Genomic DNA, 13592 nt, shown 5'->3' with positions numbered 1-13592 from the left:
GTTATCCACTTATCCATACATTAATCCATATATTAGTAGTATGTGTATGTGCGAAGAAAATTACCTCAATATCCATTAACACCAGATATTGATACCTTCCATTGCCTTGTTTTGAAAGTTTTGGTAATTGTTTCTCTACTACAATAACCCTGGCTTTCCACTTCTTAGTGTTTGAGATAATTTCTGGTATTAGTTGGTATTCTTCCATTTTCAGATTCAAACAAAGATTTTGAAGTAAAAGACTTATAGTATATATATCATACACTTTTTTTTTTCAAAAGCAACTCGAGTGATCAAAACCAAAAATTACATGGTTTAATTTATAGGGATAAAGTTTGAAAAGAAAGCAAGTAAGATCAAATCAACCTTACAGCTATGGGTATTGTCAAGTAAACTTCTATTAACTACGCAAGCAAATAAATTTTTCAAACTTTTTGAATACAGATACAAATTGTTGAGTATGGTGGAATCAAGCAATAACCAGGGTATGGTTGGTGCAATCAAACAATAATAGAATGGATATGGCAAGCAATCAGAATGACATGGTGAATTCAAGCAACAATCAGAATGGGTATGATGAATTCAAGCAACAGTTAGAATGGGTTTGGTGAATTCAAGCAACAATCAGAATGGGTATGATGAATTCAAGCAACAGTTAGAATGGGTTTGGTGAATTCAAGCAATAATCAGAATGTGTATGATAAAATCAAGCAGTATTTCAGAAGTAATATTCAGAATAGGTATGGTGAAACCAAACAATAATCAAAATTAAATGAGACGTTAGATAACTTTACGCAACAATTTTGTCCGTGAAACTATCGATCATTAAATAAAGAAAACCAAAAAATGTGAGAGGTTGATGATTGGGTTATGGAACAAAAACTCAAATGTAAAAAAATTTGAAGCTTAAGAAAGCAAAAAATAAAAATATATAATAAAAAATATATATCAACATAATAAAACTGCCGATAATTTGCTCAATATAATCTATATCATTTTCTTTAAAAAGTATATATTATGTACGTTAACCATTTATTTGGAAGTCAAAATTCAAATTCAGTAAAATAGCAACACTTTCTCGAGAGAGTTATACACGATCTCTTATGCATAACCGAATGTCGAATTCCCAATATACTCAAATACGAGAGGATAACATTTCTTTAAATTGTGATGGTCGCAGAATTAACCAAAAACATCATTACTATAGGGCAAAAAGAATGTTATATTTCAGTTAAAAATACTGCAGTAAAAAGAAAGGAAAAAATGTAGTCTATGAAACTGTCAATGAGATAATTAACTGCTGGATAAACATAAAAATTAAACATTATTGGTTAGGAATATAATCAGTAAAAAAATGTTTCATAGACGTATTAGAGTCCTATTATTATGATTTTTTTTTGTAAACCATAAATATTGGAGATTCCATATTTAATAGTTCAAATACACATGTATCGCCAATTTATAGTTGCTTGTCTGCCAGAAAATCTGCCCTACACTAAGACGACGTATTACACCATTTCCTCTTGAATTTGCGGTGATATCCCAGTAATGAAGTAAAGAGTCGAGGATTCGAACATTTTGCACATGACTTGGCAAATGGTGTTTTGCAAACCTTCCTGGTATAGATTGGAAAACACGGATTAATGATTTACTAATATTAAGAATTATGTGGAATATGTAAATACAGAATGACGTATTAAAAATAACACCTACAATTTCTCGATGGTTGTTATGATTCAGCGTTAGTTTTACTTTAAACGCTAGATTATCCATATTTAAATCGTCGTCGTCTACTTCATAATTGGAGTCATATGTAATCTCTGCTCTAGAATGATTAAATATCCTCATATTCAATATTAAATTTTCATTAGATTCAAATACTACAACATAACCATTCTGTAAGTTATGATGGTCGAAAAATTCTTCCCATTCATTAGCAAGATATATTTCTTCATCAATTCTTTCTAACTGTACTGTGACGATTATACCATCATATGCAGTTAATCGTAGTGTGTTACCTAATTCTGGTTCCCAGTAATTGATAAAAGATGTAGGAAGCATCTACAAATACGAGAAAAAATATAAGTTGTACATTAATATTAATAAAAGATTTTAAAAAATCTGGAAAAATAAATTATTATATAACTTACAAAACGAATGTTATGATTTAGTGAAACATCGATGATTTTGGAGAAGCTATGTGGCACATCCATTTTTGTGTCTACTAAGTTTAGAAAGAATTACATACATCATAAGATTTAAAACACAATTAAATATTGGAAATTAGACATTATGTAAAACTAAAAATCTATCTAAAAAGGTAAGAAAAAATAATAGATAACACCTGAATTTTTTGAGCAAAGTCGGTGCAAGTGGTAGGTAAAAATATTTAAATTTTTTTTTGTGAGAGCAAATAGTATGCGAAGGTATTTAAGCTAAAGAAATGTACGTTGCTTTTTTCAATGATTTGACCAGAGGTTCACATGTAGAATAGATAAAGTATTCACACAGTTGTAGAAATAGACATAATATGTGGCAGTGTTTTGGCACCTTCTTACAGGATTCTCGTGACTCTACAAAATTTGTAATGTTTTGCAAGATTTTGTGGAAACAAAGAATGAAAAAAAGAGATAATACTTTTTTGTTTCTTGTACTAATCTTTAACCAAAACAATATATATTTTATTTAAAATTTCTTGTACTAATCTTTAACCAAAACAATATATATTTTATTTAAAATTTCATATAGCTCAAAATATTGTTGATAGTATTTAGAGAAAGCAATGAAGATGCGAGGTATACCTCTCATAAATTGTGCGAGTGATGTCGTATCCTGCACAATTTGTACGAAGGGGGGACATCCCGCACACCCCTCGTACAAATTGTGCGGGATAGCCCCGCACAAATGTGCAGGTGTGCGGGGCTTGTGCGGGGCTACCCCCGCACGGTACCCGCACAATTTGTGTTCCTGCACAAATTGTGCGGCGGTATAGCCCCACACATTCTCTGTGGTGCAAACAGAAAACTAGACATCTTCGCACAACAAGTCAGCACCAAATTCACAAATTCCTGTGAAAGTTGAAAATGAGAGTTTTTACATTTTGTTAATACTCGAGCGTGGAAGAAAGAAAAAATTTCTTACAATTGTGCGGGTGCAGAGACACCACACATCTTCTACGGGCACACCCCGCACACACACACACACACACACATATATGTATATATAATTTTTTATTTCTTTTGTTGTTAATGATATAGTTTAATGATAGTTTCATAGCTATACTAATTTTCAATTTTATGATTAGTTTTCATTAAGTATTATTGTTTTGCTAGTTATTTATCAACATGAATTTCAACTTACCATCTTAAAACTTATTAGTTTTGACAACTAAATATAAGAAATCATGTCACTTACAAAATAAGTTTCTGTAGGTATAGATTTACTTGGATGAAAATAAATCTAAATAGAAGACAAAAATAAATACAAGATTTATAAATAAAGCTTGCAACAATAATTGATGTTATCTAGCACCTATAAAGCAAACCAAACACCGTGATGTATATATCATTTCTAATCTAGACAATTTAAACACTACATGATTTAAAAGAAGAGAATAGTTGTCAAAAACTTCTCAAATAGCTCAATCATCATCCACTCATTTTTTTTTCTTTTAGTGCAGAAGAACTTGTGTCATTTATGTCTTCATCACAAGTTATCTTTAAATCTGAAGACTTGAAAGTTTGGTTTGCCTCAGGTAACCAATTTTTGAAAAGAGTGTGTACCAATAATTTTTTTATGCACCAACATTTCCTTGACTTTCTTCTCATAAATTTGAATGTTCACATGCTGCATAAATTAAATTGATTTAGATACTCTAAAAAAAAGTGTTTTGAAGTAGAATGTCATTTATATTTTGAATAACAACTTCAAAATGCTAGTTACGTTAGAATTCTTACAAAAGCAATCCACTCCATTCCATTCATTAACTTCTAGAAGTGCTACCTTCATATTCTGCAAAGGAATATTAGATAGTATATTTCTGTAAAAAATAATTCCAGAGTCAAAAAGACAAATACTCTAAAATCAACATTCTATCATAAATATTAGCCGTTGGAATGAATTCTATGTGTACCATCTTCTTAGGTTAAAATTGATTTTAAGCTCATTCAAAACGGTTAACTGTCATGAATCAAGTTCAAAATTTCATTATAAACAATATTTTTTATACAACAACCATGTGATTTATTTTTGCTAGAAGGTTTGATCAAAACTTTTATATATTTTCTTGTCCTAACTCGGGATAATACAACATACAATTGACCATGAGAAAATACATCTTCTGGAAGATATAAGCCAACAAAATCTAGAGTTTGACCTTAAGTTTTGTTAATAGTCATTGCAAAACAAGTACGGAGTGGAAATTGAGTTCTTTTGAACGGTATTGATTGTTTATCGCCTTCAAGTGGAATAAATAGAATTTTGGGTAAAAATATTTGCTTTCCCTGATATTCTCTTGTTTCAATTTCAGCCAAAATCATATTGTGTCTAAATTCACGACAAATCAGTCTTGTTCCATTACATAAACCTTCTGCAGGATTAATATTTCTAAGCAACATAACTGGACAATTTCATTTCAGCACAAGTTCATGCGAAGGAATACCATTTGAAGTTAGACTGTTTAAAAAATCTTCATGAATAAATCCTTCGCATCAATTACTTCATCAAACTAAAATAAGTAAACTTCTCTCCTGAAATTTCTTTTAGCAACATGTTGTTTACTAAATCCACATATTCATTTTTTGAGGTTAAAATAACTCTATTCATCATAATATTTAGATTGTCTCCATATGTTTGGAAATTGGGAAACACAATGTTAATTAATTCCTTCAATGATTTAAACTCATCTTCAAACTTGATGGTGATAACTTGAGGAAGCATAATCATCTAGCATGAATGTTCTTTCTCAATTCCATTCCCAATTTTCAGCAAATATTCAGAAAACGAAGGATCTAATTTAGCTCTCATATTTTGAATCAATGGTAGTTGTGTGAAAGAAGGCCACATATGTGAAAAAACTAAACTTGCATTCATTATATCCTCTTTCTTTCCTCTCTGTACTATTGGTAAAATTTGACGAAAATCTCCTCCACACACAATGACTTTTCCACCAAACAGTATTGAACATTCAGTAATATCTTTTAACATTTTATCCAAAACTTCAAAAGCATATTTATGAACCATTGGCGCCTCATCCCATATAATTAGTTTAGAAATTGACAAAAGTTTATCAAGTGCGGATTGTTTACTCACCGAACAGCACATATCAGAACTTATTTGAAGTGAAATTTTGAATCATGAATGTCCTGTTCGACCAATCGGTAATAAAGACGCAGCTCTACCAAATGATGTTGTTACTAATGTAATAAGATTTCGTGATCTTATAGCAGCAAGTAACGCCTTGTATAAGTATATTTTTTCAGTGCCACCTGGGCCATCAATAAAAAACATTCCATTCTTATCGTTCAAAACACAATCCAAAATTATATCATACGCATTCTGTTGCTTTCTATTTAGACTTTTATTATAATTTATGTCCGACTCAACATTAATATTTGTCATTTCTTCGGCAATCATGGTTTGAAAGCTATCATCATTAGTCACATTCAAATTAAAATCTACCAAGCCAAAATCAGTCACATTTTTACCAACACCTTTCAAGAAAGAATTTATATAATGCAAAGCTCTCATCTTAGCATTCTGTTGTGATATACCGTTATGTAAATAATCTTCCATCATAAAACCCTTAAATTTATCCCATAAATTTCTTGGATTTGCAGGACAACATAGAGTCAACACATTAGCAAATAGTCGACGCAATAATATTGGCATTTGGTAAACAACTGCTCCAGTTAAACAACTCTCAAAATAGTTATTTCCACTAAGAAGACCATATAAAACTGCCACCTCACGATAAGTAGATAAAATGACACCATTGACAGTTCTTAAATTTTCAAAAGATTTTGGCCTTTTAATATGATTTAGTGAAACTCTCAAAAAATATCGTTCACCCTCGGATGGATTAGCAGCGACTATTCTACCCATAACATTTTTCTTTTTTCTAGGAGTCCAAATTCGCATAAATGCATTCCAGACAAAATATGTGGGAAATTCTTTGTACAGGAGATTTCTTGCCTTTTCATCTGAAATATTCATCTTAAAGAATTCAGTTAACATTGTTCGATGAATAAATTCTCTATTTATAACTTTTGATAAATCATCACTTTCATTATATGTAGCCATTTGAGCATCTTCAGTATACAACTGTAAACAAATCACTACAGGAGACATATCGAATAAATCAAAACTAAATATCCTCCACATAGCTTCAGGTGGGGAAATCCATCTAGCCGTTTGGTAGTTTGTAATTTCATAAACAAAGTGTTCATTTGTTTCTTTATTCACAGTAAAATGGATATGATCGTGACCCTTATATATGTACTTGTATAGATATTTAATAGCTTTAATAGAAGAGCATACCTCTAGATTAATATGACAATCATATTTAGCTAGAATATAAGGATTGTATGGCACAACCCATCTATTGTCCAACATACAGCCTCTTACTTTAACAGTTACACCATCATTACGACGTTTATAATGCGGGTAGGAATCATTACCTAATGAAGTATATTGGACAAATTCTCTTGGGTATTTATTTTTACATACATCATTTTTCTCCATGCAAACATTCTTTAGATTCAATTCCCCACAAGGATCATGCATCATATATTTTACAACAGTTGAATGTAAATGAGGGTATTTATTTTTGTCTGGTATTTCACACGAAACTATTTCATCAACTTGTAAAGAATTTTTAATCTTAAAATTTGGTTTAAATATTAAAAGAAAATGAGCATAAAGTAATCCTCTTTTTTGAAATTCAATGACATAAACATATGCAACTATAGGAGCCAGCAACTTTCTCTTAACCAAATCTATCTTTAGTTCTTCAAGCCTCGCCCGAAATATTCGCACCAACAAATTTGGCCTATTTTGTATTTCATTATTGTGTCTCAATTCATGTTTTATTTCGGGCCAATTTGGATTACATGTCATTGTCAAAAACACATTAGGTTTCTCATACCTTTGAACTAAAGACATCGCTTCCATATATCTTTTTCTCATATTTCTAGGACCCCCAATAAAACCAGCAGGCAACACCAATGATCCACAATTTTATAACCTCCATTCTCACCATTTTGAACGCTATCTACAATTCCCTGATATACTTCTGCTCTTATAACTTTTTGGTTATTGCGAAAATAGTCCAATCTTGATATTTCAATTTTAACATACATATCCACTACATATTACTGTAAAAGTCTGCATGTATGTAAAAAGAGACAATTGTTTCCAAACCTAATTTGAAGCTTGTAACAATAATATTCTCGACAAGATATTGTCATCCGTTTCCTCCTTGTTTTCAAAACTGCAAAAAATAAACAAATATATCAATGAAACTCATTCATCATCTATTATCAATAATAAGATAAATACATAACATCAATAAGACGTGAATTATTATGAGTAATACATTTTACCATCATCTTCTATTTCCAAGAACTCCTCAGCTGAGTGGAGATTATTAATCTCTATTAAATTTTGACAAACTTAAGGTCGGGATACATTCACATTTACCTTCTCAATACCTTCATGCCATCCAAGTTCTCCATACGGGAAAAGTAATGGATATTGAAGTGGATCATAACAATCATAATAATATTGAATTTTATACACACTACCCGAATGTCCATAAATTAATAAATCTCGACCCCAAGTATTTTCAGATGGACCATCATCAACCCAAACTATAGCCACCTGTTGTGATGTTGGCAAATTATATGTTCTCTGATCAAGACTTGGATCACACCTCAGTAAAATCCGACAAGATTCTAGATCAGTAACTTCACTCAATGATCTGAAAAAGTTAGAATACAGATTTTTGTTTAAAATGTCCATCAACTTTCTCAAAGTCAATTCACAAAACATGTCTGAAGCATTAAGTCTATTACCAATTTCATTGTCAGTATCATAGAAGTATAGTTGTAAATATGTTGGATGACAATCTAGCGGTACAAGAGAGTTTATAAAATGGTATATTTGTCCCTAAATTCTGAAAGTATATATACCTTTATTATTCTTACACAATTCTCTGTCATACTTAATACCAAATGAAGTGAATGCAAAATGATTGTTATAACTGTGAACAACTTTCTTAAAAGCAATAACTTCTTCAGATGTAGACGTAAATAAATAAAATAGTTCAGGAGGCATATTATGTAACTGTAATTTGACCTTTCCATCACAACAACAAAAGCCCTTGCTTTCTGTGCAGAATTTTTTTGCACCACAATGTGTACAAGTTCTAGGACATGGCAAGACAAAAGGTTCAACAGGGATATTTTCCCCATGAATTTGTCCTGTACACTCAACACTAACATCAACATTCGACTGACATTCAACATAATTATCCTCAGAATTTTTATTTAGCTTTTCACTAACACAGTTTTCATCAATAGCTACATCAATAGTTTGATCCTTCTGTAAATCAATTTGAGATTCAAGTTGATTATTATCATAACCTAAAAGAAAGAAATAATAAGAAAACATTTTCAAAGGAAATTTTGTAAGAAAAATATTTATAAAGCTGAAGGGTAACATAATCTATCGTTAAATACAAACCTGTTAAACTAAAGTTTCTCACACGTCGATGAGGTTGCACTTCATAGTTGTTATTGGACTGCTTTCATTTTCTTTCTCTTTCTAATTGAGTACACATATTCTTAAATCACTCACGAATGTTTTTTTTACAGAAATATAACTATGTGAGGATAGGTAGGAAGCTATTTGTACAATTTCTGTATTGGTTGGACTTTCATTTCCTCTATCAAATATGGTTTGAAGAATATCAAGTTGCGTAGATGTAGTTACCCAACATTGTCTTCCCATAATTAAATTACCTAACAATCCATAACTGGATTTTGTTACAATTAAGATGTTGGAAACATGTAACATGCAAACTATGAAAATAAAGAAGAATGTAATAAATTAAACAGAATCCATAAAAATTATTTGTGGAAGGAATTCCAAAATATCGGTGGGGGTGAGTGTAAGAGCGATACCAAGAGAGTCTTAAGTCGTGAAGTCAGGTAGTAAAAAGATGAAATTGTCAGACACCAGCACAAATCAATGGAAAATCATATATAATAAAAGAGAACGAAAAAAATTAAAATTTATAATGATAAAATTAATCTTCATTAACTACGACACAAAACAATGCAGACTTTGGACTGGGTTAAATAACATTGGTAGAATGTATTTCATTCTCTTCCCCTGCTTTGTGTAGAGAAATTTCATATTTGAATTAATACATGAGAAAACTTTACTAAACAGGCTAAAAATTTAATTAACTCAGAATAACTATCTAAATAATATCCAGAAATAACTTATTTCCATACTTCATGATTTCTGCCAAGATTGCTGATATATGAGATACACAAGAGACATAAATGAATTAACAAGCCAATAAGCATTTTAATTTTCATTAAACTGAACATACCTCTCTATTCACACAAAAACCCAAAATTCTCAATCGAATAAACAAAATTATAATTATCAGATAAAATCGAGGATATACCTGTCTAGAATCTTGAATAAATAAAATCATAATCTGCGAAAAACGGCATGCCAGGATTTACCAGAATTTTGCATGAAGAGATTAATCACAGAAAGTATTCACTCGAAATCAAAATTTTTGCACATACAATCTTGAATAAACAAAATAGAGAAAAATGGCATGCCAAGGATTTACCTCTCTATTCACGATAATTTTGTACAAAGATTAATCACAAAAAAGGAGAGAAAAAGTGAGAGAAGAAACTGTCTGGGTTTACGAGAGGAAATGGAGAAGTGAGAAGGAAATGGAAGAAATGGGTATGGCTGATATCTATAGTGAAATGGGTATGGCTTCACTGATTTACCTACAGTAGAACTCTCAATTCTATTGCAACTACAGTCACTTTTATTGATCTTTCTATAAGTAGTTAGAAATAGCTAAATAAAAATCGTCCTCTTTCGAAGGTTCAATCCACGCAGCCCTCTTGCAAAAAGATAAATCTTTAAGAGAGTGTTTGATATTCATTTTTATGGAAAAATGAATTTTGGAATAGTAAATTAATGGAGAATATATTGATGAAAAATAATGATTTTTTTATTTACATGTAATATTATTTTAATGAAAAATGTGTTGTAAAAAAAGAGAGAGAGAAAACTGTATTTTGATAAAAATGAAAATCAAACATGGCCTAAATATTGTATACATACTTCAAATCTTCAATGCACAAAAAATGGACAAAAGATGGAAAAAAATGTATGGTCCATAAGGGTTAGGCATTTCTAATAATCAATAACAAAGAAATTATCATAAAATTCCAGCAACTAAAGCACAAAAATCCTACTATTTCAATATTCCCTCTATGCAGTGGGGTTTGGTGTGGATGGGCAGATGAAGAAAATTCTTTTATTTATTTTTATTTCTTCAATTTTGTTGAAACATTTGGAATATTTACAACTTTTTCTAAATTTTACTTTAAAACTATTTGTTGAATCGAAATTCTAAAGCGAAAAGAAATTTATAAATAATAAAAAAGTAGAAATCATTCTTTAAGAGCCCGTTTGAGAGTGATTTTGAGAATTGATTTTTTGATCGCTAGAAGAAAAGTAAGGTTCACCCGTAAAAGAAGAAGTCAAATATGACGACTGAAATAGTGAAATAACGATCAAAAAATTGGCTCCCAAGCAAGTTGCAAATTAAACTTCAAAGCTACGTGGGCGGAAGCACAAGTAAGATAATGTATAATATTCAAATTCGACCTTTAGCATCCTTTCAACCAAAACACGTAACATAATAGTTAAGTCAACAAACTGATAAAGGAAGAAATCGGCTTACGCAGCACTTTTTGTCCATGAGCATCTGGCTCGATCCACGTGCCTGAATAATATTTTCCACTTTTTTTTGCCTCTTGGACTTTGTCAATGGCAATAATTGCATTATTTGAATTTCAGTGATGTCAAAGTGTTCACCCCACACGTAACCTTGCATTACAATCACGAATAAAGCTCCAAGTGTATGAAAAAATTAATAAAAAGTGTATAAATGCTGATATGCCAAAATGTGATTGTATTGTTTTTTTCTTTCCATCAATGATGTTAGTGTCATGTAATGTATGTGAGAATTTTCAGTAAAAAAATTCTGTACTTGTAGCAGCAAGACTCAACTTTCACTTTCTTTCATTCTTGTTAGGAAAAATTGCAGATTTGGTCCCTAACCTATCAACATATTCATAGATTTGGATCCAATATATGTTTATTGACATCATAACCAATGGTGGTGTGGTGGAGTCAAGACTGATTAAGTTGATGTCTAATCTTACTACGGGAAGAATAATTTTTTTCCCTAGTATTTTAGTGGGTCCGAAGACTCCACTTGCCTTCTTCATTGAGCTCAATACTCAACTTAATGATTGTTTGATGAAGGTTTTGATTGAAATTTTAATAAAAATCAATAAAAATTGATGAAAGTTGTGGATTTCATCAAATGTGTTATAAGTTGAAGTTAATCACTTAATAGGTTGATAAAACTTTAGCAAAGTTTAATCAACACAAGCACTTACTAATTTCGATGCAAAATCAATACTTTTAGCGACGAAACCTATTTGGTCATTAAAAGTTATTTTTTTGCTAAAAAAGATTATTTTGTGTATATTTTAATTAAAATTGATAAAAAATAAAGATTAGAACAATAAAAACATTTTCCTCTCCCCCAACCACATCTCACACCCATCTGCCCCCATGTTCGAAGCCTACTACAACCACCATTCGATGCAACACACACAAACACAAATTAAAACAATATTCTTTCCAATGTTTTCGTTTCTCGAATCCATCTATTGCATAACTTCTATTCCCTTATTTCTAAATTGATCAACAACAAAAATCATACCAAAAATATTTGATAACTCGTTCAAAGAATGGACATAAGGTAACACCCACAAAGGACAAGAACTTGGAGACACATACGCAAACCATTTGCAGGTAAACTTATCTATTTTTTTCCAATGAAAAAAAGCCTAAATAATCGGACGTGAGGAAACAACAAATTCTTGGTTGCCTATCTGTAATTTTGTAAACTAGATAAGATATTTTTATATTTATCATATAACTCAGGGATGTCTATGTAATTTGCTCAAATAAACTTATTATTTACGAAAGAATTATAAGACAATAAGACTTCCAACTGCCAAGAACGAAGGAAAGAACGGGTTTGGCGAATTACAGGCAGAGTCGGATCCAAACTAAAGCAAAGGCAGATGGATATGGTATGAAACTATAAATTACAAAGCCGTTAAACCGTTGAGCTAACCCCCGACCACCCTCCTCCTCCACCCACCTAAAATCTGCCAACCGCCTGACTGTTACAACAAACTCTAACCCAACATTCTTTTACCTTTTGCGTTTTTTCTTTATATTTCCGATGGCCGGCGGAGGAGGAGACCCACCACCAGAGATTCATGTACGAGTCCACTCACGGCGGGGCCTCAACATGATTCACCCTGTGGAGATTGAATCGCCACCACCCACCATCGCTGGCGCCGGTCCTGCTGCTAACGAAAGTCCAAACACCATTATGTATACAGAAGTGAAGCATTTTAAGAAATGCTTCCCATGGTTGGTACCTTCGTTTGTTTTGGCTAATGTAGTGATGTTTATTATCACTATGTCGGTTAATAATTGCCCGAAAAATTCTGTTTCTTGTGTCGCTGGATTTTTGGGGAGATTCTCATTTCAGCCCTTCAAAGAAAATCCCCTCCTCGGTCCATCTTCTACTGCGTAAGCCCCTCAATCTTCGGCACCTATATCGAGTTTTTGTGTTTTCCCCCTGTTTAAATGTTTCGATTTGTTTGTTTTGGAAAAATTAGTGTTTTGGTGCTTTCCACTATTAATATTTTTGGTAGAAAGTGGTTAGATTGATCAAATTGGACTGTAAAGTTTGAGTTGAATAGAATGGAGAGACAAATAATTATGCAATTGGAAGGAAAATGTAGATAGTCGGAATAAGTTCAGTTGAAGTGGGGATGGTTTGCAAGTTCATTATTGTTCTAGTTATTACATCCAATTTTCATGCTTATAAAAGACGTGGTAATCTAATTAGCTGGAGGGCAGTCTAATCAGTAATGACTGAATCTATCTTCATGAGCCTATATTTGGTTACATAGTGAATAATCGGTTGTTCGGTCGAGGTTTCAACTGATAGTTTGACATTAGTAATTTTCCTTTTTTCACATTACACACTCAAATGTATGGAAAAATGTCATTGTTGCACCACGTATATGATGCTCCTGGAAAACAAAGTTTGTGTGTCAATCCAGTTAGGCATCCACTTCGATCCTCAATCTGAAAATGGACAAGAAGAGTGGTGCTGTCTGTATATCTCTTGAGCATACTAGATTCAGTCTCTGAGAAACTTACTTACG

The 13592-nt window shown here is 31.6% G+C and overlaps 1 protein-coding gene across 1 annotated transcript; it reads right to left on the bottom strand.

The window, feature by feature from the left end:
* Nucleotides 1–5352: 5352 nt before the first annotated feature.
* LOC111374750 lies at nucleotides 5353–7170 on the bottom strand. The gene has a single exon (XM_022997487.1). It carries the CDS (start codon nucleotides 7168–7170, stop codon nucleotides 5353–5355), a length of 1818 nt encoding a protein of 605 aa, XP_022853255.1.
* Nucleotides 7171–13592: the final 6422 nt, after the last annotated feature.

Source organism: Olea europaea, unplaced genomic scaffold (genome assembly GCF_002742605.1).
Source record: "Olea europaea var. sylvestris unplaced genomic scaffold, O_europaea_v1 scaffold1286, whole genome shotgun sequence".
Taxonomy (NCBI): domain Eukaryota; kingdom Viridiplantae; phylum Streptophyta; class Magnoliopsida; order Lamiales; family Oleaceae; genus Olea; species Olea europaea.
Note: the sequence above shows the minus strand (reverse complement) of the source record. Positions and strands in the feature narration are given on the sequence as shown.